Source organism: Melopsittacus undulatus, chromosome 11, assembly GCF_012275295.1.
Source record: "Melopsittacus undulatus isolate bMelUnd1 chromosome 11, bMelUnd1.mat.Z, whole genome shotgun sequence".
NCBI lineage: Eukaryota > Metazoa > Chordata > Aves > Psittaciformes > Psittaculidae > Melopsittacus > Melopsittacus undulatus.
The window spans coordinates 13,317,199-13,342,781 of record NC_047537.1 but is presented as its reverse complement, the minus strand read 5'-3'; the positions used below and the strand labels follow the sequence as shown (position 1 = coordinate 13,342,781).

The 25,583-nt window shown below is 52.8% G+C and overlaps 2 protein-coding genes across 2 annotated transcripts in view; both read left to right on the top strand.

Annotated features, from left to right (window-relative positions):
- The first annotated feature begins 710 nt into the window (after positions 1–710).
- On the top strand, positions 711–17,935 carry ELAC2 (elaC ribonuclease Z 2). The gene is made up of 24 exons (XM_034067760.1): positions 711–913; positions 983–1,033; positions 1,109–1,179; positions 2,607–2,671; positions 3,280–3,337; positions 3,814–3,882; positions 4,387–4,542; positions 5,026–5,084; positions 5,688–5,746; positions 5,831–5,903; positions 7,166–7,278; positions 7,774–7,872; positions 8,059–8,197; positions 8,273–8,358; positions 9,741–9,850; positions 10,629–10,725; positions 11,444–11,582; positions 12,163–12,201; positions 12,365–12,474; positions 12,900–12,999; positions 13,073–13,193; positions 13,384–13,462; positions 14,421–14,565; positions 17,082–17,935. Exons 1-24 carry the CDS (start codon positions 711–713, stop codon positions 17,322–17,324), a joined length of 2,484 nt encoding a protein of 827 aa, XP_033923651.1. The 3' UTR covers positions 17,325–17,935.
- Positions 17,936–19,729: 1,794 nt separating this feature from the next.
- The window catches only part of DNAH9 (dynein axonemal heavy chain 9), a 170,770-nt gene continuing 164,916 nt past the window's right edge, over positions 19,730–25,583 (top strand). Inside the window, exons 1-3 of the mRNA XM_034067817.1 lie at positions 19,730–20,059; positions 23,564–23,760; positions 25,112–25,270. Of these exons, the coding sequence (XP_033923708.1) occupies positions 19,730–20,059; positions 23,564–23,760; positions 25,112–25,270 (686 nt within the window). The remainder of the gene's footprint in view (positions 20,060–23,563; positions 23,761–25,111; positions 25,271–25,583) is intronic.

Sequence of the window (25,583 nt, the reverse complement as noted above, 5' to 3'; positions counted from 1 at the left end):
ACTCAGAGCGGGTTTAGAGCTCAAGGATAAGCAGTGCTGTGGCCTGAATGCTCCAGTGGGTATTAACAGCACCTGAGCAAGGCTCCTGTGGCAGAGCAGCTTGTGAGCAATGGGGAAATGGTGGAGACTGGAGGCTCACAGTGGGTTCTGAAGGACCTTGAGAGGTCTGAGCTCTGCCTCAGCCCCATGGCCACCAGGTTTATCCAGACCAGTCCTGATGATGGGCTCTGAAAGACAGGACAAGAGGAAACGGCCTCAAGCTGCACCAGGGCAGGTTTAGATGGAGCTGAGGAACAATTCCTTCCCCAGAGGGTGCTCAGGCATTGGAACAGGCTGCCCAGGGCAGGGCTGCAGGCACCGCCCCTGTAAGCGTGCACACAGCGTGGAGACGAGGCCTCAGTGCCAGCGGTTAGGGGTGGCCTTAGCAGGGCTGAGTTGGACTGGATGAGCTTAAAGGACTTCTCCTTGTTCCGAGGAGCTGGATCCTCCTCCGGGTTCTCCACGCCACCGAACACCGAACGCCCTCTCCTCTGCCTACGGCCATAGACGCAGAGGCCGGCGGATGGGCGGGGACCAGAACCGTGTTTCTCGCTTCTCATTGGCTCTCCCTCGTCACATGATGGGGGAGCGAGGCCGCCGCTGAAGCCGCTGTGCGGATGTGGGCGCTGTGGCGGGCGCTTGGCCCCGCGCGGCGCGGGGCGGGCAGGGCCATGGCGGACACCGGCGGCGCGGCCTCCTCAGCGGCGCGGCCCGCGCGGCGGCCCCGGGACGTGCCCCGCCACGTGTGGGCCCGCGAGCGGCGGCGGAGCGCGGGCACGGGCCTGGCCGGGCCTAACACCGTCTACGTGCAGGTGGTGGCTGCCGGGAGCCGCGATGCCGGCGCCGCCGTTTACGTGTTCTCCGAGTTCAACCGGTGAGTGCGGGGCCGCCGGAGCCGGGAGCCCCCGCCCGGCAGCGCCCTGACCCCCCCCTTCCTCTTCAGGTACCTGTTCAACTGCGGCGAGGGCACGCAGCGGGCCATGCAGGAGCACAAGTAAGTGCGGGCAGGCGGGGGGCAGCCGGGGCCGCGGCGGGCCCTGCTCACCGCTCCCGGCCCGTGTCCCCGCAGGCTGAAGATCTCGCACCTGGACAGCATCTTCCTGAGCAGGGTGGCCTGGGCCAACGTCGGGGGGCTGCCAGGTGAGCGGGGCGGGCTGGAGCCGGCTGTGGCGCTGGGACCTGCCCAGTGTGGGGAGGGGAAGCGCTGTCACGGCGGGGTGTGCACGGGAAGGGTGAGGTGCGGCCTCACCGGTCCGAATCATGGAATGGTTTGGGTTGGAAGGGACCTTGAAGCTCATCCAGTTCCAATCCCTACCGCGGGCGGGGACACCTTCCTTGTAGCCCCCTTCAGACACTGGAAGCTGCTCTGAGGGCTCCACACAGCTTCTCTTCTCCAGGCTGAACAGCCCCAACTTTCTCAGCCTATCTTCATACGGGAGGTGCTTCAGCCCCTGATCATCCTCATGGCCTCCTCTGGACTTGTTCCAACAGTTCCATGTCCTTTTTATGTTGAGGACACCAGAACTGCACACAATGCTCCAAGTGATGTCTCATGAGAGCAGAGTAGAGGGGCAGAATCACCTCCTTCACCCTGCTGGTCACACTCCTGTTGATGCAGCCCAGTACAGAGTTGGTTTCTGGGCTGTGAGCACACACTGCAGCCGGCTCATGTTAAGTTTCTCATCAGCCAATCTGCCAGAGCAGAGGCGTTACCAGCCTGGCACTGCCGACAGGGGCTGCCCCTGAGTTACAGGCACCTCCTCGGCCTTCTGGCCCTGTCCTGTCCTCAGTGCAGGGTGAAATTAGAACAGGTCACTTCTTGTCCCTCTGCTCTGGTGAGCCCCCACCTGCAGTGCTGTGTCCAGCTCCTGAGTTCTCAGCGCTGGAAGGACATGGATGTGTTGGAGAGGGTCCAGACAAGGGCCACAGAAGGGGTCAGACGGATGGAGCATCTCTCCTGTGAGGAAATGCTGGGAGAGCTGGGCTGGTTCAGCCTGGAGAAGACTCTGGGGAGACTTTATTGTGGCCTTTCAGTTCTTAACAGGGGCCTGTAAGAAAGATGGTAGGGCCTGTTGTGATAGGATGAAAGGAGGAAGATTCAGGCCTGTACGTAAATTCTTTACACTGAGGGTGGTAAAACACTGGCACAGATGGCCCAAAGAGGTGATGGATTCATCATCACTGGAGACAGTCAAGACCAGGCTGCCTGTGATTCTAGACAACCTGGCCTAGTGGAAAGGGTCCCTGCCCATTGCAGGATGAGCTTCAAGGTCTTTCCCCAAAGCAGTCTGGGATTCATTAAAACTGGAAATCTCCCAGGAAGGAGCACATTGAGAATCTGTGCAGGTAACTGGCTCCAAATTGTGACTGTCAAGGTTTGTGAATCTTTTCCTTAGCTGCTGATAAGTGGCTTGTTGAAACTGCCACAAAGCTGAGGTGAAACTGAATTTGGATCCCGGTTCAATTCCAGCCTTCCTGGAGAGACCCACCACTCCTTGAGGGATCTTTCTTTGCTATCTACCAGTGCTTACAGGTCTGTGATAAAGCTATTTCTCCCTTTCTTTTAGGTATGATTCTCACATTAAAGGCTATGGGGCTTCAAAGATGTGTTTTCCTAGGGCCACCAAAGCTGGTAAGTGGGGAAGCTTGCAGAAGGGAACTCTTCTAGTGTTAAAGCTGACCTTGGAATAGGGAGAGCTGGTACGACAGGAGTGAATCATCATACAGGTGGAAAGTGCTGGTCTGAGCTAGTGCCAGCCCGAAGGTTCTGCCAAGGGGCTGGCTTTGAAAAGCAAATCTCTTCAGTTACACACAGGACAACATCAGACTGATGCTCCTTGAGCCTGTCTTGTCAGCTGAGGTTCTGATAGCTCATGTTTCCTCTAAGGGCAGCCTTTGTTCTCCCATCTGCTCCCTCTCAATGTTCTTTTAATGGAAACTTGGTCTCTGATCTCCTGCTTAACGTGCTCCTTGCCAGCCAGATGCCATGACTAGGCTGGTCATTCCACATCCTCAGCACTATTTCATTTCCTTGCAGTTTCTGCTGCCTGACTGCATTGCTGGAAGGGATGGGGAGAGCGTTTCTTAGGTTTCTTTTCTCTTTCTAGAGGAGCAATGCCCATGAGAGGTGGGAACCTGCCCAGTGCTTTCTGGCTGGCTCTGTGCTGCCCAGGTTTTGCCTCTCATAGTACAGAGGCTTTGACTTCACTGAAGGGAACTGATATGCTCTCTCTTTTCCAGCAAAACTACTTGAAAGCTATTCGGCAGTTCCCTGGGCCCCTAAAAAGGATGGATTTAGGTATGTGGGGAATGATGCTTGGTGAATATGAACTTGGAACTCTTGTTTCAGCTGTAGCAGAGGTTGCATCAAAAGGTCACAACTTCAGGATAGAAGCCTCTGGTTTAGATCCACTCAAAGAAGTTTTAAGCCTTTGTTTTGCTCTGATACACTCTTTAGATCCATCGCTAGAGTGTTTCCAGTTCTGTTTCTGGTAGGCCATGACCAGTCTGTTGGACTATTAGACAGCATTAAGTTTTAAACCACTGTGAAGGCAATTTGCTTGCAGAGTCTGGCAGTGAACTACCTTCCCATGGGATCATGGAAGGCTTCTTGTGGATAATGGGCTTTTAAGGTCTAATTACTCATTGATCTTTACAGTTGGGCAGAGAAGGGAAGGGACATTCATCAGGTTTGGTTTAAGAAAGAGACAAGAGTTTTTCCTGATTGAAATCTCCTTCTGAGCCTGTTAATGCCAGTTCCTGATCTCTTTCCAGCTGTGCAGCTGCACACAGAGCCTGAGTATAAGGATGAGACGATGACAGTCCACCAGATACCTCTTGCAGGTGAGCACATGAGGCTGTAGTCGCACAGGAGAAGCACTTGTTCACTAACCACGCTCAGGGTGGCTTCTGCTTGCAAGCCTGAGTAAGACGATGTCTATTAAGCTGCGTAGGTTTCTCAGGAGGAGAATCTCTTTCAAAGAGACAGGACCTGCTGACTCAGGGTTTTAGATTGTTCCTTTAGGTGTAGGTGTGTAGAATGACCTTGAACTGTTGCTGTGTTCAGCTTTCTGTGGTCTCTTACTGCTGGAAGCTGTGATTCCCATAGTGTGGGCACAGACTTGACAGAGTTGAACCATTCTGACAGACTGAAGGACTTGGATGGTGGATATCTCCTGCAATAAGTGACTGGAGTATGCAAGCACAAGTCAGACTGGGGGATAGGAGCTTTGTGTTCTGGTGCAGTTTATACATAACTATCAAGAAAAGCATGAGTAGCATTCCCTCTTCCATATCCGTCCCTTTGGATTGAATGATTTTTCTCTGGTTTTATTGGATTTGGGACAGGAAAGCCACAAGCTGCTGAAAGTATATTGCCTCAGAGTCCTGGAGCATCAACCCAAGGTGGAAATAGCCCTAGAGGAGATGCAGGGCCTGGGTCCCCAGGAGCTGCACAGCAAACCTTGGAGAAGGGCAAGGAAAAAGAAAGCCCAAAGGAAACAGGTGAAAAAGAAATGGCATTCCCTTTTTAACTTCTATGAAGTTAAGCCCAGTTAGAGATGTATTTGTTCTCCAAGCTCTTGCTGTCTGGAAGTAAGGTCCATAGAGAAGCTCAGCTGAAGGAGCAGGATGAGTTCTGGCACTTTGGAAGTTGACACAGAACTAGTAAGGCCTAGAGATTGGACATGATTCCTGCCTGGGGTGGGATTAGTCCCTGTAGTAATTTACCCCCGGCTGGAGTGAGTGCTTCAGCATGTGTCATTTAATTACAAAGGGGTGTTTGGATTATTTACTTGAAAGTCTTGGGCTTTCATTTGGTTTCTCCCAGCTGAAGCCATGGGCTTTCTGCCTTTAGGCTCATTCGGTGTGCTGCTGCTGGGCTGGAAGGTGTTGCTCCTGTTGGTGTTTTAGCAAACATGGACCCATTTTGGCTTTAAGGAAAAATGGTGGTGATGATTGTGAGTGATCTTTTGCTCTCTTTTACAGGTGCTGGACAGAAGTGTGTAAGCAGGCACCCCGAGCTGGTCATGGCTTTCCTTTGTAAAGTAAGCTTGGGCATAAAGTTAATGAAACTGGTGTAGAATAGAGTATTTTAGTTGGCAGGGACCTTCAACCATGACCTTGTCCAACTACCTGATTACTTCAGGGCTGTTGAAGCATGTTATTAAGGGCATTGTCCAAAGCCTTCTTAAACACCAACAGGCTTGGAGCATTAACAACCTTTCTGGGAAGCCTGCACCAGGATTTTCCACCCTTTCTGTTACAAAGTTATTCCTAATGTCATTAGGACATCTTCTAAACAGATTTAACTGGAGATGACATTTTCCAGCAGGGCATTGAAGCTATTTTGTGGTGCTGCTCTTCAGAGTGGCTGGAGCATGAAGAAGAATGTGTGAAAGCTGAGGTATATTTGGGAAGTGTTCCTTATAGAGCAGCCAACTATATGAGTGGACAGGTTCCATTCTTGCTTCATGCTTACAGTGGGGAAGTCTGTCCTGCTCCCTTGGCTAAAGAAGGGAGCAAAAGCAGCTACAGCATCTTGCAAACAAAAAAGTCTTTTGGGGGGGAAAATGATACCAGTGGAATTCCATGGATCTTGTTTCCTGTCCCTTTTATTTGGCTGGTAATTCTGCGTTTCTTCCTTTCAGATTCACCCCAGGAAGGGAAAATTCCTGGCAGCTAAAGCACAGGAGATGGGCCTGCCAGTGTGAGTACAGGATCCCAGCTGGGTGATGGGGCAACCCCAGGCATGTTGCTGGCAAGCTGAATATTTCCGTGGCCTTTGTTTCAGGGGAACTCCAGCCATTTTTCCCATAATCACAGCTCTCAAGAATGGGGAGAGCATCACTTTTGAAGGCAGAGAGGTAAGGTGTAGCTGTGCTTTGTGCCTTGGCTTTGCCATCTTCCCTCCTGCACCAGCCTCCCAGGGGAATAATCTTTTTTGTGCAGATTTTGCCTACCAGTAATTACTGGGACATGGCGTGGATTTTTACATCCAGTTTTGAGGGACCTTATAGCTCACCCAGTTCCAGTCCCCTGCCACAAGCAGGGACACCTTCCACTAGGGCACATAGCCCAAGGCTGTGTCCAGCCTGGCCTTGAACACTGCCAGGGATGGGGCAGCCACAGCTCTGAGCACCTTGTGCCAGTGTCCCACCAGTGATGTCTGCCTATTCCCTCTCACCCCTGCTTGGTGTGGGTTTTGCTGCTTTGGAGCTTTGAGTGGTTGCTGGTGAGTGAGTGCTCCCTATTCTGCCTGAATGTGGCTCCCATGGGGGGCATGAGTGGGACTGTGGCAGGGTGTGATGAGAGAGGTGTGCTCTGAAATGAATTCACTTGTGCCTATGGCCATGTTGTTGCTGGTTGTCAGAGCTTCCTACCTCCCGTGCCCAAAGCTGATGCAGGTCTAGGAGTGCATTAGTAGAGTTAATCCCTGCATGGGTTGGATGCTGATGTAGCTGTCACTCCCTCCTTGCTCTGGTTACTCCTCTTAACACTAAAAGAAGTCCAGTGCTTCCTGTGTGCAGGGTCTTCATGTCTCAAACACTAGTGTGAAGTGAGAGGTTCTGGCCATGTCACAAGTGATCTGTGAGTGAAGATCCTGACCTGGGAGATGTGTCTGATGTATGTTTGTGTCATAAGAATTCCACAAAGCCTTTATTTTTTTCATCATGCTTTTGCTCCCATCTGAAGCTGCTGTGGGAACCTGACAACTGCTGAAATTCCCTTCCTCTGTGTTATGTTGGGATTTGCTCTAAGACCACGGTTGGGATGTTTTGTCACACAGCAAAATGCAGACTTGTGTAGCGAGAGCAGAAAGGGAACAGGAACTGCACTGGTTGGTTTGCTGAGCACTGGGAGTTGCTGCTGGGGCTGTTGTAACAGCTCCCTAAAGAACCATGGGATGGTTTCAGTTGGAAGGGACCTTCGCAGTTCATCCAGTCCAACCCTCTGCAATGAGCAGGGACATATTCAACTAGATCAGGTTGCCCAGAACCGCATCCAGCCTGGCCTAGAATGCCTCCAGGGATGGGGCATCCACCACCTCTCTGGAGTGAAGCACAGTGATGCAGGAAGGTGCATGTATAGCCTGATGGTGGTGTGGTCTGTGTGTATCTGCCTGCAGCTCTTTCCTGAAGAACTGTGTGCCCCTGGTGATCCTGGCCCAGTGTTCATCGTGCTGGAGTGTCCCCATGAGGGCTTTGTGGACGCTGTGTGTGACAACGAGACCTTCCGAAGGTAGCGGGGTGGCGCCGGGGAGGACATCTGTGCCAAAGAGAAACTCATGTTCTGTGGGGCTGATACGTGTGCTCTTTGGCACTATTAAGGTGGTAGACACCCAGGAAGGGCCTGGTGGTGTGTTGAGCCTTTTAGGAAAGGCAGGGCTGTGCAGGACCTGTGCAGTTCTGTTGTGGTCACAAGCTGCTCTTCTCTTAGGAGCCTACAAAGAAGGCCATGTGCAAGAAGGGAGCAATGCAGAGACTGCTGCTTCCCTGTGCAGTAGAAGCCTGGGCTGCGCGTAGCATCTCTGCAGGGCTTGCTCTTGGTGGAGAGGAACTGCCCTGGGGGCAGAGTGCAGGAGGCAGCAAAGACAGGCTTAAGCCTTGTGGAGCCTTGAGACTCCTTTGCTCTGCCTGCTTCAGGGGCATCTCTGATAGCACTCATGTAGGAGAGGGGAGGCTGAGGTGATGGAGACTGAAGCTCAGGTGCTCTCTGCATTTGAACATGCCCCAGGTACCAGGAGGGACATCCTGAGCATCAGGTGGCCTTGGTTATTCACATGACCCCAGAGGCAGTGCTTCGAGACAGCCGCTACCAGCAGTGGCTGCAGAGGTGGGTGATCTGGTTCCTGGAGTGTCACTGCTGGGCAGCAGCATGTTCTTATCATGTTGATAAGATCATCATCCCAGAGCAGAAAGAACTGTTGGCTGGCAGTAGGGCTCTGCTGGCTCAGATGAACACATATGCCAGCTCTAATGTGGGACTGAAGCCATTTTGCCCTTTGTTGTCCTCTTGCAGATTTGGGCCTGGAACTCAGCACTTGGTGCTCAATGAGAACTCCTCCGCTGTGCACAACCCACGCAGCTACAAGATCCAAACTCAGCTCAACCTCATCCAGCCTGAGATCTTCCCTCTGCTCAGTACTTACCAGAGCAAGGTAGGCCAGGCCCTGCATGCTTGTTTTTGTGCCCCTGAGCAAAGAACCTGTTTAATGTCACCCTTCTCCCTGCAGGAAGAAGAGGCTGTATGTAGCGTGCCCATTGTGCGAGGAGAGTGCCTCTTGAAATACCACTTCAGACCCCAGCAGGAGTGGCAGAGGTCGGTGGGAAACTTTGGTTGCTGGTTTTGGGGTGTTCTGGGTGAGTCTGTGCTGAGTGTGGATGGAGGGGCTGGTGTCCTTTGCACGTTCCTCCTGGTGGCTGTGCTGGGGTAGCTGCTAAGCTGTCAGTTGTGTCCCTGTCCCAGGAAGTCTCATACAAGGTGTAGGATGTGGTCTGGAGTGTTTCTGTCCCTCCCTTTTGTAGTCTCATGCACTGCTCTGTCCTTTGCTTTAAGCTCATGTGCTTTGCACACAACTGTGGCTGTGGCAGAGAAGATGGTGACAGGGAGGGACTCTTTGGGGAGCCTGGTGAAAGTCCTTTTGGGATTTCTGGGTCTTCAGAGGGTGTCAGAGCTGTGCTTGAACACTTGCAGACTTCCCTGGTGCTTGTTTTGTGGGCAAGTAGGTGAAGCTGCTCAGTGAGGAGCTTAAGGGCAGGGACCGTGTGGGGATAGCAGCTGCCATGGCTCAAGCTTCTGGCTTTGTTGGGCAGAATAGGAGGACACAGATACAGTCACCACATGGGAGGGAAGGGATGGGAACCAGGCTGCCCCTGGATTGGGGCAGTCCCAGGCACAAACGCAGGCTGGACAGAGAAGTGATTCAGAGCAGCCTCAGGAGAAGGATTTGGGAGTGTTGGGTGAGGACATACTGAACATGAGCAGGGTTCAGTGAGTGCTTGAGCACAGAACCCCCTTGTGTGCTGGGCTGCACCCCCAGAGCGTGAGCAGCAGTTGAGGGAGGGGATCCTGTCCATCTGTGGCGCTCTGGGGAGACCCCACTTGCAGCACTGTGAAGTGCTAGGGTCCTCAACATAAGGACATGGAGCTGTTGGAGTAAGTCCAGAGGTCACAAGGATGATCAGGGGCTGGAGCAGCTCCTGTATGGAGACAGGCTGAGAAAGTTGGGGCTGTTCATCCTGGAGAAGAGAAGGCTGCGTGGAGACCTCAGAGCAGCTTCCAGTGTCTGAAGGGGGCCTATAGGAATGCTGGTGAGGGACTATTCATCAGGGACTGGAGCAACAGGACAAGGGGTAATGGGTTCAAACTGAAACAGGGAAGAAGTAGGTTGGAAATAAGGAAGAAGCTCTTCCCTGTGAGGGTGCTGAGGCGCTGGCACAGGGTGCCCAGAGAAGCTGTGGCTGCCCCATCCCTGACAGCGCTCAAGGCCAAGTAGCAACGGTAGCAACCTGGTCTAGTGGAAGGTGTCCCTGCCCCTGGCAGGAGCTTGGAACTGGACGAGCTTTAAGGTCTCTTCCAACACAGACCAGTCTGGGGTTCTGTGACTCTGTTGTAAGGCTGTTTTGGCACACTGTGCTTGAAGAACTGCTGTCTTTTCAGTTCCAACCCTGCCCCACCCTGTTCCTGATCTGTTTTTGCAGAGATGCTGTGACTGTCTGTGATCATGATGCGTTTGTGAGCGAAGCTTTGGACCTCCCTGACTTCCAGACCCGAGTGAAGGAGTGCAAAGAGAGCTTGGCTGCTCTTCCAGGTGAGCATCAGCAACTTGTCTTGGATCGGTGTAACAGGAAGTAGGTGGTCTTGGTGACTCACTGCCTTAAAACCCAGACAGAGCTGTGAACGTACAGTTTTCCTACAACCTGAGAGGTGCTTTTAAGTCCTCCTGGAGCTGTGCAGAGGCCAGGCTTGGTGCAAGTGGAGTTGCCTTGCTTCAGTTGGGTTTAGGCCATCTTGTCCTTCTGGTTTTCTGAAGCTGCTGGGTTTGGGGATTGAGCACTGCTGAGGGCAGAGACAAGGCAGCCATGGGTTCTTGCTGCAAGCTGACCAGAGCCCTGCTCATGTTGGATGCTATCATAACAGCCACAGTGTGAGTCTTCATGTCCATGCTCTAGATCCAGCTCTCTGTGGGGCACTCTCCTCTGAATCCCAGTTGTCCTCTCAGCAGTGATGCTCCCATGGTATGGCACAGCACCACTCACTGGCTGCATCCTGGTTCTGAGCAAAGTCAGGGCACTGCAGAACAGGAGGAATCAGGTCTCTGTTGAGCTGCCAGCTCTGTCATTGAGCAGAGGCCTTGTCTGCCCACTTTTGGATATGTACTTGTGGTCTGTGATGTGTGCCCTTGGTGATGCTCATTCTGTCTTCCCTCGTACACCTTGCTGCTATAAGAAAGCCAGAGGCTGAGGGAAGCAAAACTGAGCACAATGGACATGAAGACCATGTTGTTATCAGGCTGTTGAACTCAGTGGTGTCTGACTGGGCAGGATGTGGATAAAATTGCCTGACAAATCCTTACCTGTTTTCTCCAGGAAATGTGTGTGCTTATCCTGAAATTGTGTTCTTGGGAACAGGATCTGCAATTCCAATGAAGATCCGAAATGTCAGTTCCACACTGGTAAATACCAGGTAAATCCCAGTGCCATATGTGCTGCTTGGGAAGGCTCCGTGTCTCAAAGGGCTGTTTTGATGACACAGGGAGAGTGCCCCTCTTGTGGAGCCTGTAGGACTTCATTGTCAGGCCCTCTGGAGGGGAAGAGTTGAGAGCCACCTGTAAAGCCAAGCATTCAATGTTTGTGAAGCCAGACATAAACGTCTTCATTTTACCATCTACTCCAAGGGTGTGTTCAGCATCAACACCAGAGCATAATGACCTGTGCAGGCAGGACAGTCTAAACCCTTGGCTAGGAGGGCTGGTGTCGCAGTTAGAGTTGTAGAGCACCGGGAGCTCTCTGCCTTGGAGTCGTAGCATCACAGAATGGTTTTGGTTGGAAAGGACCTTAAGATCAAGTTCCAACCCCTGCTGTTGTCTAGTGTGAGGCTTCCCTGCCATTGTCCCCCAAGGCTCTGTCCAACCTAGCCTTGAACACTGCCAGGGATGGGGCATTTAACACTTCTGGGCACCCTGTGCCAGTGCCTCACCATCCTCACAGGGAAGAGCTTCTGCCTGAGATCTAACCTGAACTTCCCCTGTTCCAGTTTGAACCCATCACCCATTGTCCTGTCACTACAGTCCCTGATGAAGAGTCCCTCTCCAGCATTCAACCCAACAGATCCCCTCCCTGAGTAGGCCCTGGGCAGAGCTCATGCAGTGCCTGCTCAGTGTCGTTGTCACTTATCTTGCCAGCTCTACCCACTCCCTGCTCTTGGACTGTGGAGAAGGAACCTTTGGACAGCTCTGTCGCCACTATGGAGAGCAAGTTGACCGAGTGCTGTGTAACATAGCAGCTGTGTTTGTGTCTCACATGCACACTGACCACCATTCGGTAGGTGGGGGGATGTTGGAAGGATAAGGGCTCCTGTCCAGGCCTGCTTTGTTCCTTGGGATTTGGGGGTAGCTGATGACTACAGACTGCCCTGCTGGTAGGGTTGCCTGTATTCATCCTCTCTGTATTCGCAAGGTACTACTGAGCCTCTCAGTTTCTCATCCCCTCTCCCTTCAAGTTAGGGATCCCTGCAGACTTGCTGGGGCCATCTGGAGTTGCAGTGTTTAAGCAGTGTCCAACCCAGCTTGCTTCAGTGCTCTGCAGTCAGTGCTCACAGGAGGATGAGTTGCTCTGTTGTAGGTTGGGCCTGAGCAGGGCAGGCCCTTTGCTGGCCTGCTGCCTTGTGCCTGGAAGGCACAGCAGCACTGGGAAGGGCTGAGGGGCTGCTGGCCACCGGCTGGGGCAGAAGCAGTGACACTGTTGCCACAGCTCAGCAAGTTGCAGTTACTGGAAAGGAGCCGTCGTCTATTTCTGACTATAGACCTTCAAGCCGCTGCAGCCGAGCTGGGGTAGTGCTGTTGTCACTTCCACCCCAGACATCTCTGCCTGCAGCTTTGTGTCTTGTTCACTCCCTTTGCAGGGGCTGCTGCACATCCTGATGGAGAGGCGGAAAGCTTTTGTAAGTAGTGCTGCTGTTTCACTGCCTCTCACCTTGCCTTGGGCTGAGGGGAGGGAACTTTGGAGCAGTGAAAAGGCACCATCCTTTCTCTTGGTGCTTCTTCTCTGGTTTGGTGGATATCTGGTATTGAGTTTGGTTTTTCCCCCTGCTTTTGCTTTTCCAGGCAGCCCTTGGTCAGACTTTCAGCCCCCTGTTTCTGATAGCACCTGAACAGATCATGCCATGGCTACACGAGTACCACAACCACTGTGAATTGATTCTTGGAGACATCAAGTGAGTGTTCTATGTGGTATGTGGAGAAATGGCTTTGCTGGGTCCTTACTCAAGGCAAACTGCTGTCATCCATTCCCCAACTCCTTTATTGAAGGTGACTGACTTTCTATTGTGTAGAACTAGGATGTGCAAATGGGAAGGAGAAGGTTTGTTACTCAGTTGTGCTACTTCATCAAGGTTTAAATGCTGCTTTCCCTTTGGAGAGTTGGGCAAGTGAACAAAGATTCCTGGAAGAGAGTACTGGGCAGTGGGGAGGAAGTGATTGGATGAGTTTCTGGGCCACTGGGTAGTGCGAGCCAGGAGAGCATCAGACTGCACAAATGTGTCTTGTTTGTAAGGCTGTGAACTGAGGAGAAATCATCTGCTTAGAGACAAGATGAGGTTTTCCTTTGTACCTGTCCTTAGTTCTCTCCTCTCCATCACAGGATGATTCCATCCCAGTCTCTTGTGAAAGGCTGTGAGAACATCAAGCCTAAAGCTAAAGAGTTTGTCAACTCTCTGTTGGGGAGCTACGACTTGGCTGAGGTAAGCTCCTGAGCTGGCAGGGACAGTTGCTGCCAGGAGGGACCTGAGCTCTAACACTTGTGTCCTTGTTCAGTTTCAGACTTGTGAAGTCCAGCACTGTAAAAATGCTTTTGCATGTGCAATGATCCACAAATCTGGCTGGAAAGTAGTTTACTCTGGGGACACAATGCCCTGCATGGCCTTAGTACAAATGGGTAGGTGTCCAACACCCTCTGTTTGAAGAAGGTCTTGGAGAAAGGTCTGGAACTGTTGGTATCCCCTAGACCCTATGGGCTGTGCCTGCAACACACCAGGGGGCTAAGAGGGGGAAAGGAGAGTTCATGCAGGCAGTTGAACCAGTCTGTATTCACCTGAAGACTGAATATATGCTTTTTTTTTACTCAGGTAAAAATGCTACCCTGCTGATCCATGAAGCAACGCTAGAAGATGGCATGGAGAAAGAAGCTATAGAGAAGACACACAGGTAGGGGATGTTTTGCTGCCTCTCACGAGGAAGACAAAGATGCTGTCCTTGGAGCTGGTGGTGGAGGGCCCAAGTCCTGTACATAGTTCTGGTGTGTGTAGAGCTCCTCAGTACTGAAATGTATGTGTTGCTCATTGCACCAGCTTTGAAGCCTTCACAGCTCCTCAGAAAGTCCCTAGAGAGAAGTAGATGGTGTTAACTCTACAAACAGCCTAGCCAAAGACAAGGCTCTCTGCTTGATTATATGTAGGACTAAACTCAGGAGGTAGAAGATTATTAGGCAGAAGCTGTTCCCTGTGAGGGTGCTGAGGCACTGGCACAGGGTGCCCAGAGAAGCTGTGGCTGCCCCATCCCTGGCAGTGTTCAAGGCCAGGTTGGACACAGGGGCTTGGAGCAAGCTGCTCCAGTGGAAGGTGTCCCTGCTCGTGGCAGGGGTTGGAACGGGATGATCTTTAAGGTCTTTTCCAACACAAACTATGACTCTGTGAAGAGTCATCTTGTCCCTGCACCCAACCACATAATTTGGGCTGAGTGCTGCAATACCAAGTGCTCCCCCAGCAAAAGTGGGGAGACCTGAGAGCAGCTTCTCAGAATTCCATGTGAGTTGCTGTGCAGGAGCTGGACTTGGTGGCACCTCTGGGACAAGTATTTGACTAAGCCCTTGTCCTCACTTTGTGGAGCTCTTCAGTGCAGGGATCCAAGTGACTGCAGCTGCTCTCATGCACTTGGAGACATTTGGAGATCAGACCTGCCACCAGCACAGGTTGCCAGAGGAAGAAGTGTCTGGCTGTGCCTGCAGAAAGCAGGGACACCTCGTGCTCCACCAGTGTCAGTAGGACCTGGTGGTGTGTCTGAAGTGTCCTTGGATACAGAGCAGCCAGCCCTGCTCTCTGGAGCAGCAGCACCAGCCAGGCTGTATGTGACAGGGATGTGGTGCCCTGTTCCTGTTCCTTTGCAGCACAACCTCGCAGGCGATTCAGATTGGAATGAAGATGGGTGCAGAGTTCATCATGCTCAACCACTTCAGCCAGAGATATGCCAAGATCCCGCTCTTCAGTGAAGACTTCAGTGAGAAAGTTGGAATTGCATTCGATCATATGAGGGTAAGTCGGGAGGTTGGAGCCAGCCTGTGGGGAAGGTTTCGGTGTTACTTTGGGAAGGGCTGCTCATGAGTTGAACTCTCCACTCTTACCAATATACCATCTCTTTCTGAAAAGTCTCCTCTGAAACAGCTCTCCTTTTGCTGCTGGCAGCAGATGTCCTCAGTGTGGGGAAGGGGTGAGATGCGTGCTGAGGGCTCTTGAGGGCAATGCTCAGGGATGGGATGGGCAGCATATAATCCTGGCCAGCTCCCCCAAAGTTTATATGATGCTCTGTGGTGTGGAATAGCCCTTTAGCTAGTTTGGGTCAAGTGTCCTGTCTTTGCTCCCTCCTGGCTTCTTGTGTCCCTCCTCACTGGCAGAGCATGCGACTGAAAAGTGCTTGATCAGGTAAGTGCTACTGAGCAACAACTAAAACCCTAAAGCCAAAACTATCCCAGGGTGGTATCCACCCCTTATTCCAAGGTGTACTTCCCAGTACATCATCACCTTTCCTGCCTTGTGATCTGTGCGCTCCGATACTGTTCTCTTGCCTATGGACAATCCCTGGAAAGTCTGTGGAGTTCATTCAGTTCTTGACATTGGGCTGCATCTGTCCCAACAGTCTCTCAGGGCAGGACAGCTGGTGTGTGTGGTGTTGGATTCTTGCATGCTGAAGCCAGTCCAGGTTCCATCCCTGTTGTTCTCATCCGGTCACATCCAGAAATTCATTCTTTGTTAATGCAGGGATGAAAAGGGCGTTGGGTTCAGATCCCCATGTCTGGAGCAGCAGAGTGGGGCACCACGAGGCACCCAGTGCAGTGGTGGGCCATGGAAGTGATAACAAATGGTGTTATCCCAGAAGCACAAATCATAAGGGTTGGAAGGACATCACCCAGTCCAACCGCCTGCCAAGGCAGGCCCTCCCAGAGCAGGGCACATAAGAACACGTCCAGGTGGGTTTGGGATGTGTCCAGAGAGGGAGACTCAACAAACCCCCTGGGCAGCCTGTGCTAGGGCTCTGCCACCCTCAGTGTTAAGTTCTTCTTCATGCTGACGTGAAACTTGTTGTGCTTTAGTTTATGCCATTGCTCCTTGTCCTGTCGAGTTAGCATCATCTGATCTAATTCACTGGCTCTTCTCACCCCAAATCAAATCCCCTTGAGGTTCACACCAACTTCCCCATTCTCCAACTTCACCCAGCAAGTGAAGTCCTCCCTGTAAACTGGTTTCAAATGATTGTATATTCCTCAAAGGGAACAGAGGCAAGGAACCATTTCCTACATCTTGGCAGTCAGCCTTTTGTAAAGACCTGCTGTCTATCTACCAACACCATGTGGGTGTTGGTAAATACAGTGTTCTGTTGTTCACATCTGGAATTAGACATTTTTGAGGTGTATTTTCCATTCTTTGTAGAACAATGGACCTCAGAGCAGCTTCCAGTGTCTGAAGGGGGGGACCTTCATCAGGGACTGCAGCAATAGGACAAGGGGTGATGGGTTCAAACTGAAAAAGGGGAAGTTCAGGCTAGATCTAAAGAAGAAGTTTTTCCCTGTGAGGGTGCTGAGGCACTGGAATGGGTTGCCCATGGAAGTTGTGAATGCTTCATCCCTGGCAGTGTTCAAGGCCAGGTTGGACAGAGCCTTGGGTGATATGGTTTAGTGTGAGGTGTCCCTGCCCATAACAGGGGGTTGGAAATGGATGATCTTAAGGTCCTCTCCAGCCTTAACTGTTCCATGATAATGGGCTCTTTGATATTTCACATTGCTCCATTTCCACTCTGGAAAATTTGGAATCACACAGTACTTCTCATGTGAAATTCAGTTTGCTAGGAACTGAATGTAGGTCTTCAACCAGTTGAGTGACTTGACTTTTGTCCCATTCAAGTTCAGATAAAGTTACTTTATTACGTCTGCAAATCTCCATATTTCAGCAGTTGCCTGATAAAGTGAATCAGATTTGATTCCTATGTGTAGTACTCAAATGCTCCTTTGGGCTTCATATAACAGAATAGAAATCAGGATGTAAATGAGCCATTAACTGCCATGAAGAACTGCTCTGAATTTGCCCAGAGCTGCACTGACCTGTTGCTCTTTCTGCTGCCTTTGGCTCTTTGCTCTTTGTGTTGACTTTCACTGTCCCTTTGTTGAGAAAGATTAAATTCTTTAGGACAAGTCCTTTGAAAAAGAGTAAATGATCTTGTTAGAGGTATGGTTGAGAGTTTGAAGCTTGAGCATCATCACTAGACCATAACACTTGTGATGTCCTCCACTGAACCCTCCGGCTCTGCACTGTGTAGCTCTTGTGGGTTTCTGACAGTGGCTGCCATATTCTCCCTTCTCAGTTGGTGCTGCTGATGCCTCTTGCAAAAGACACTAAGGAGCCCAACACTGCTGGTGTTGGATTGAATGCAGCCATAGCAGTGGAAATAGTCACTGGTGGAGTGAAATGTGGACAGCACCCACATCTCTTAGAAATTAAGTTGGAGGAAGGAAAACAAAGCTCAGTTCTCATTAAGGTACTTCTGTGCTTTGTTGTAGGTACGCTTCAGTGACTTCCAGACCATCCCGAAGCTGATCCCGCCTCTGAAGGCTTTGTTTGCAGATGACATAGTAGAAATGGAGGAGAGAAAGGAGAAACGGGAGCTGCGGCTCCTGAAAGAGACTGCTCTGATCCTGGAGAAGCTGAGTGCTGGGGAGAACAAGGAAACACTGTGCCAGAAACGGAAACAAGTCAAAAACCATCAGGAACTTCCAAACAAGAAGCTTAAAAGTGTAAACTGAAAGAGACAGGGGCTGGGGATGCTCTGCAAGGAGAGGCCTTGCTCTGCAGGGCTCAATGTGCAGCACTGTGGGAGCCATGGAACAGGGCTGGCCTCAGCCTTTGCTTGGTCATGAGGGATCTCCATGGGCTGAAGCTGCTATGCACACCCTGAGCAGCACGAGGCCGTGTGGTGACAGTATCTGCCCCTGCAGCTCCTGGTCTGCATCTCGCCAGTCCCACTCTCAATTTCCTTTTAGCCACGAGTTGTTCTCTCTCAACTGTTTTAATTTGGGTTTTATGCTACAGGCTATGAGTGATGCAAGGGCAGCAGCCAGCCCTGTGCAGCTCAGCTTGGAGACGCTGTGGAGGTGCCCTGGGTCCGCTAGAGTGAGATGGGCAGGTCTCAGGGCTGTGAGGAATGTAACCAGGTATCAGCACCCAGCGGTGTTTGTATCAATATAGGAGGAAATGTCACAATAAAATGGGACCCAATTACTATTTAGGTTAAAGTCGGGATGCAAATGCTGCTGTTTTCCCATTTTATTGTGGTTTTCTCAGTTGGTTTTTCTCCCTAAGATGATTTTGAAATCCTTTATTTAGAATCTGAATAAACCACTGGACATGTACAAGAGGCTGGGTTCTGTGGATCACTAATAAGGAAGTGGCAGTTCAGATCTCTACATGTGCTGGGCTGCACCCCCAGATCTTGAGCAGGAGCTCAGAGAGGGGATCCTGCCCTTCTGCTGTGCTCTGGGGAGCCCCCTCCTGCAGCCCTGAACCAGCTCCGGGGCAGCAGCACAAGAGGTACCTGAAGCTGTTGGAGCAAGGCCAGAGGAGGCCACGGAGATGCTGCGAGGGCTGGAGCAGCTCTGCTCTGGAGCCAGGCTGAGAGAGCTGGGCTGGGGCAGCCTGGACAAGAGAAGGCTCCTGAAGGGGAGACCTGAGAGCAGCTCCAGTGCCTAAAGGGGCTGCAGGAAAGCTGGAGAGGGGCTTGGGACAAGGGCCTGTAGGGACAGGCCAAGGGGAATGGCTTGAACCTGCCAGAACAGGGGAGACTGAGCTGAGCTCTTAGGCAGAAGCTGTTCCCTGTGAGGGTGCTGAGGTGCTGGCACAAGGTGCCCAGAGAAGCTGTGGCTGCCCCATCCCTGGCAGTGTTCAAGGCCAGGTTGGACACAGGGGCTTGGAGCAAGCTGCTCCAGTGGGAGGTGTCCCTGCCTGTGGCAGGGGTTGGAGCTGGATGAGCTTCAAGGTCCCTTCCAACACAAACCAGTCTGGGGTTCTGTGACTTAGGGAGGGAAAGCAAACCCCTGAATTGCTCTGGGCGCTGACTTGACCTGTTTGTGCAGTACAGCACTCATGTAAGGACCAGGACCTGCTGGAGCCTCATGTCTGTGCTGGCTGTTTCCTGCCAGTAACATCCCACCTGCCTCAGTTACCCTGTGGCCATCCACACGTGTCAGCTCCAACTGATCATGTCTGAGGTGGCCTTTGAATGCCTCCAGAGCAGTTTCCTGGAGCAGATTCTCACCCTGGGTGCAGGGGCTGTGATCTGGCACAGGGCTGATAGGGGGAAAGCCTGGGCTCAAGATGAGTGTGATGGATGTCAGTGTTACTTCTTCCTCCTCAGTGTTGTGTCTGAGAGCAGGGGCAGAGCTTTGTGCTGCTTCAGTTGGATTTGTTTCCAGAGGTAGCTGGGTAAACAATACCAGCACGCATTAAAAATTTAAGGCTTCATTTTAAGAGGAGGGAAAGGTAAGACACCAACTGGCAGCCAAGTACCTTCTGTTGATCAGCTGTGCTTTAACAGCGTGCTTGTCTAGAGCAGAAAGTGGATGAAACCACAGCCTGCAGAGCCTGGGGTAAGACTAAGTGAGCTCTTGTTCCTGCACGGGTGTGGATTGGATCACTTGTCACAGAACCCTAGAATGGTTTATGTTGAAGGGACCTTAAAGCTCCTCCAGCTCCAACCCCTGCCACGAGCAGGGACCCCTTCCACTGGAGCAGCTTGCTCCAAGCCCCTGTGTCCAACTTGGCCTTGAACACTGCCAGGGATGGGGCAGCCACAGCTTCTCTGGGCACCCTGTGCCAGCGCCTCAGCACCCTCACAGGGAACAGCTTCTGCCTAAGAGCTCATCTCAGTCTCCCCACACTCACTGTTACAGACCCGCCTCTCGCTTCCCCATGGAGCAGCCGAGGAGCCGCGGGTGCAGCGGCGGTGCCCGCTGCGCTCCCGGTGCTACTATGGCTGGCGGCGGGGACCCGCCTGTGCCGCTGCGCTCCCCGCGGGCCGGCTCCGGGGCCGCCCGTCCCGTCCCGCCGAGACAGGACCAAGGAAGCGCCTCAGCGGGCGGGCCCGGCGCTGGACCCGCCTTGGAGCGCCCCTGGCAACAGCGGCTCCGCCCCAAACACGGCGGCTCCCGGCGGGATGGAGGCGGCGGAGGAGCTGCCCGCGGCCCCCGACCCCGCGGTGCGGCGGCTGGAGCGGTGCGCGGCGCTGGCGCTGGGCCCGGGGCCGGGGCTGGGGGCGGCGGCGGCCCCGCTGCTGCGGTCGTTCCTGAGCGGGGCCGGGGGCTCGGCGCTGCTGGCCTGGCGCGGGCCCGGGGGGGAGCTGGAGCTGGAGCTGGGCCCCCCTCCTCCGCCGCCCTCCGCTCGCCACAAGGCGATTTTCTTCCTGCGGCCGCCCGGCCCCGGGGCGCTGCTGTGCGGGGACCTGCCCGCTGAGCCCCTGCCGCACTTCGCCGCCCTCGTGGAGGAGGTAAGGCCCGGGCAGCCTCCAGCGCCGGGAGCCGGCTCCCGGGGTCCTCCTGTTGCGGCTGGAGCCGCTCTGACCCCGCTACAAGAGAGACCTTGAGGGGCTGGAGCGGGGCCAGAGAAGGGCAATGGAGCTGGTGCAGGCCTGGAGCACAAGAGAGATGGGGAAGGGCTGAGGGACCTGAGGGGTTCAGATGGAGAAGAGAAGGCTCAGGGGGGACCTGATGGCTCCCTACAAGTGCCTGACAGGAGGATGGAGCCAGGAGGGGCTGGGCTCTGCTCCCAAGGAACAAGGGATGGGACAAGAGGAAACGGCCTCAAGCTGCACCAGGGCAGATTCAGATGGAGCTGAGGAACAATTCCTGCCCCAGAGGGTGCTCAGGCATTGGAACAGGCTGCCCAGGGCAGGACTGCAGTCACCGTCCCTGCAAGTGTTCACACAGCGTGGAGATGAAGCCTCAGTGCCATGGGTTAGGGGTGGCCTTGGCAGTGTGGGGTAAGGGTTGGACTGGATGAGCTTAAAGGGCTTTTCCAGCCGAGTTGGTTCCATGATTCCCAGCACCTTCTGCCTCATGGGGGTCTTTCAGTTAAACCTCCTCAGTCCCAACCCATATCAGTTCTGGGCCTGTCTAATGCTGGTGTCCTTGTGGGACACAAATCCTAGAGTGGAAAGTGCTGGAGGGGACACCTCGATGTCCCCTGGTCCAAGCCCTGTTAAAGCAGAGACACCCAGAGCCGGGTGCCCAGGACCATGCCCATGTGGCTTCTGTGTCTGCAAGGATGCAGATGAGATGCCGCAAGTACCCCCAGCAGCCTCATGCCAGGGCTCGGTTACCCTCGTCTGCAAAAGCCTTTCCTGGTGGTGAGAAGGAGCCTCCTGTAGCCTCAGTGTAACAACGAAGTGGTGCAGGAATAGGAGCAGCTCTGCTCTGTGCACAGATCATCACATCTCTTAGTCCAGTGCTGGATTCCAGTCTGGGCTCTCTTTGTCCATTATTGGGTTGTTTTTACACGTGGGCTGTAAACTCCTTCATGTCTCTCTGGTTTCTGCCCCTTGGTATCCATGCAACTCCTTTATCTTCCAAGAGCTCAGCACGGGTGCACAGCCCCAAGGCTCCACAAACTTCAGCTCGAAGCTGGGTGAAGCCACCCAGTGGCAAGAACTCAGTTAAAGGAAGTCAGCCCAACTGAACTCAGTTCACACACCTGGGGAGGGTGATGTTTGCCCAGAGGGATCTTCAAGGTCCTTGCTCCTTCCTGTGCTGGCAGCCAGAAGCAGTGTTGTCTCCAGCTATTCCCGATGGGCCCTCACCTGGAGAAGTCTCAGCAGTGAGGCTGCAATGGGAAATCGAGGAGATGCTTGAGTGGAGATGCTCTTGGTGGATTAAGATGGTGACGGACAGGCTGGATTCCAAGAGCAGGCTCGCAGGGGGGTTATCCCAGATCGATGGGATAACAAGTTATGTACACGGGCAGCTCTGGTTTTGAGGGCCTTGAGCCCCATGGTCTTGGCGACTTTGCCCAGACAGTGGGTTTTGCATTTGGGGTTGGTGTGTACATGGTGGCACAGGCCAGGAACACTCCAGCAGATCCCGGGAGATCCTGTTTCCTAGCTGCCTTCAGCAGGTGGGATGGTGCATTCTGATGGTCATTCCCAGGTTTTCCTCCCCATGCAGGGTTGCTGTGGAGCAGGCTCTGCCTGGGCTTGGTCCCACTTTCAGTCGTCGCTTGTGGGACACAGTGATGGGGCTGTGCTGGGGCAGAAAGGTCTCTGGTCCTTGATGAGACAGGTTTAGGGCAGCCTTAGGAGAATTTGTCAGTGAAAGAAATAGTTTGTGTCTGTGGGAATTCTTAAAGAGCCAAGGCCACGTAGTGAGCGATCCTGATACCCTGAGCCTTGTTACTGTAAAGTAAGAAGATTCTTGGCAGGCATAAGCAAGGTCAGTTGTCTTGTTAGGCCTCTAATTTTCCACTGAAAACGTGCAGAGAATGATCTCTGCCAATGTTGTAGTTTCCCACTGTATTTTTAGAGTCAGGTATTTAATCGCAATTATAACAAGTTTTAAACATTAGCTCTGCAAATGATAGTAACCTCTAGACTAACCAATTAGAGCTCAGTATTCAAGGCTGTTACATAAGGGCGTAAGGGTATAAAAAGGAGCACTGTATCTAATAAAGTGTGGCAATCGCTTGATCACATTGATTGTCTCTGCGTTGTCCGGGACTCCTGCGTCGACATGTGTCCATCCCACTGTGGGTGTTTTAGGATGTCAGGAACAGACACACCACAACTGTGTTCATTCAGTGAGGAAGCGACCTTGTCTGCCTGGCCTCCTTGGGAGCCCAGTGGTGGGTTTAACAACCAAGAAGAAAATGAGCAGCTCTTGTTGACTGGTTACAGCATCACTGGCATTCTCAGTCCATGGTTTCACAGAACCCCAGCCTGGTTTGGGTTGGAAGAGACCTTAAAGCTCCTCCAGCTCCAACCCCTGCCACGGGCAGGGACCCCTTCCACTGGAGCAACTTGCTCCAAGCCCCTGTGTCCAACCTGGCCTTGAACACTGCCAGGGATGGGGCAGCCACAGCTTCTCTGGGCACCCTGTGCCAGCGCCTCAGCACCCTCACAGGGAACAGCTTCTGCCTAAGAGCTCAGCTCAGTCTCCCCTCAGGCAGGTTCAAGCCATTCCCCTTGGCCTGTCCCTACAGGCCCTTGTCCCAAGCCCCTCTCCAGCTTTCCTGCAGCCCCTTTAGGCACTGGAGCTACTCTGAGGTCTCCCCTTCAGGAGCTTCTCTTCTCCAGGTTTCACTTCAGTTGTGTCCAGGTATAAGTAATAGAGACAAATCTTGCTGATAGTGTAGCTCCAGGCGTTGGAGGTGATCTGGGCAGTGTCTGCATGTCTTGTTCTTTGGGGTTGTGCTTGCCCTCCCCATAGCTCCTTGGGCATCATGGTTGCTGGTGCCAGGTCTGCAGTGCCAGCCGCAGTTACAGAGATGGGACAGCACCAGGCAGGCCTGGGTACTGGATTCCTTTGCACTTTTGTATTTATTCCTTTTCAGTGTCTATTTGTAGCTATTTTATCCCCTTCCCCTCAGCTGAGGCTGGTAACACAAAGGGCTGTTGTTTGTCACCAGGGACAACCAGGCTTTGCCAGGCTGTTGCTGCAGGCTGGTGAGAGCCTGTGCTCTGAAAGGTGGAGCAAGCAGCTAGATGTTCTGTGAAGGCAAGGGGAGGAGAACCCATGGTGCTGTCCCTAGATGCTGCGCTGAGGGAACCTGAGGATGGGGCTGCTCACTTTGCTGCTTTCCACCTTTCTCAGCTGGATGTACAAGTGCTCAGAGTGGGGTTTGATGAGGTCTGTTCATCATCATCTGCCCTTGCTTTGTGTAGCAGGGAAATGCTTGAGGCAGCAATGAGTGTCCAGGCTTGGCCAAGCAAGGACCTCGGCACAGGGTGGCCTGTCTCCTGAAGCACTTGTTTCTCATTGCTCTTTCATGACTCCTGCTGTAGGTGATTGTGCCCATCCTGACAAACCAGAAGAACCATCAGGGCTGGCCACGAGTGGTGTCCCAAGACCTTATACGTCATGTCCATAACCTGAAAAGCACTGTTTTCAAGGTTGTTGGCCAAGTAAAGGGCAAGACCTTACTGCCTCTTCCAGCTGGTTCTGAGGGAATTGAGGACATTGATCTGGAAAATGAGAAATGGTGAGTACAACCTCATTGATGCATGTGCTGGCTCCTCTGGGGACCCTCTCCCCAGAAGCAGTGAACTGCTCAGATCAATGAGGATAAAACCCAAACCCAGGAGAGGTTTTACCCTGTTTCATAGACCTGGTAGAGGTCCGTGCTGCCTGCTTGGGCAGGACTGGTTTGCCTCCTTTCAAACGTGGATTTATCATGTATGGGAAAAGCCACCTAAAACTTCGTGCAAGCAAGCTCCTAAGCTGCTCCTGGTCCCATAGAGAGATTTAGAACCTGTTGCATCTGTCCTTCTGGAGAAGCAGAGTGGCTTCCAGACACCCACTGCCTTTCTCTTCAATAAGTAAATGAAAGACTTTGATAATTTGGTTTCTCTCTAGTCATAGGTGGACCTCCCTGGTAGCAATCCTGATTCTGAGGTTCTCTTACAGCCCTGAGGGCCAGCCCCCAGGAAAGCCACCCCAGGTTTTCTCACTACTTACAACCATGGAAACTTTCAGGTTGGAAAAGACCTTTAAGACCACCCAGTCCAACTGTTCCCCAGCACTGCCAAGGCCACCACTGACCCATGGCACTGAGGCTTACTGAACCACATAAAATTGGCCACAGCCCATCACTCCAGCCTGTCCAGATCCCTCTGCAGACCTTTTCTACCACCCTCAAGCAGATCAGCACTCCTGCCCAGCTTGAGGTGCACTGGATCCCCTTGCCCAGATCCCTGGGCAGCCACGGGAGGCTGAGCCCCCTGTGTAGCCAGGCATTATCCTGCAGCTGAGGACACCTCTTCCTTTGCTAGCTGATTCATCTCATTGCAGCTGCAGGAACTTCCACCCTGGTCCTCTCAAGAAGCCAAGCTGGTGCCAGAGGCTGGGGGTGCAAGGATTTTGACTGTGACAGTCCTGTGAGTCTGGCCCAATCCACAATAACTGAGTCTGGAAGGTCCATAGAGCAGATGTGTTTGCACATCATGTCATCTCCTGAGGTCCCCGAGTGGAAGCATTGGGGCCCAGACACAGGCTATAGCTCACTTTGTGCAGTTTCTTTCTGAACTGAGTTAACAGCTGTGGGGAGGTGGAATGCATTCAGGGAGAACAGTACAGGGAGAGATAATGCTGCTGGAGATTTGGCTCTCCAGGTCAGACTGTGAACCCGAATGGATCTGTTGCCACAGTGACTGGCTGTGCAGAGAGGTGGCAACTGGCTTTTGGGTTTTGATCATTCTGGGGTGTCAAAAGGTGAAGCTAGACTGTAATGTGTAAACTCCAGCCATCCATGATGTCATTTGAAGTAGATCCAGTTGAGCATTGCCCATCAATAAGAGGAAAGCAAAGTTAACCTTGTGGTCTGTTTCCTGCAGCCTGGAGCTAATAGATAAATCTCTTGTCTATGCCACCGAGTCATCCATCATAGACTGGAGCTACCAGATCCAGGAAGCACTGAAGAAAGATTCTTCAGAGCCTCTCCTGCAAGGGACCAACCCCAGCCCAAAGGTGGAACTGGAGTTCTGGGAGAACAGGTACCCTGGGGGGCCAGCCCAGGGCATGGTGGTCTCTGGCACTGGTTTTGGGTGGAGGGAGAGTGCTGGAGACACATAGAGCTGCTGCTTCTGTGACTTGAGAAGAGCAAGGCCTGCAAAGTGTCAGGGAGGCCACTGGGCCCTGGGCTGTGTTTTAACTTGCCCCCAGCACAGGGGCTACAGCTTGAGGGAGTTCTCTCACTGTTCACTAGGAACCAGCCGCAGGAGGAATTGGTGATGTGGTGCAGTGTTCTGTAGTGTGGAGTGTTCCATAATGCCTTCTGGAAGCAGTGCACCTCATTGGTGCTCTTCA

Coding starts and splice junctions, on each gene's coding strand:
- ELAC2 (XM_034067760.1), top strand. CDS start 711: ATGGCGGACACCGGCGGCGCGGCCTCCTCAGCGGCGCGGCCCGCGCGG. Junction 7,279..7,773: donor GACAACGAGACCTTCCGAAG/GTAGCGGGGTGG, acceptor AACATGCCCCAG/GTACCAGGAGGGACATCCTG. Junction 13,463..14,420: donor GCTATAGAGAAGACACACAG/GTAGGGGATGTT, acceptor GTTCCTTTGCAG/CACAACCTCGCAGGCGATTC.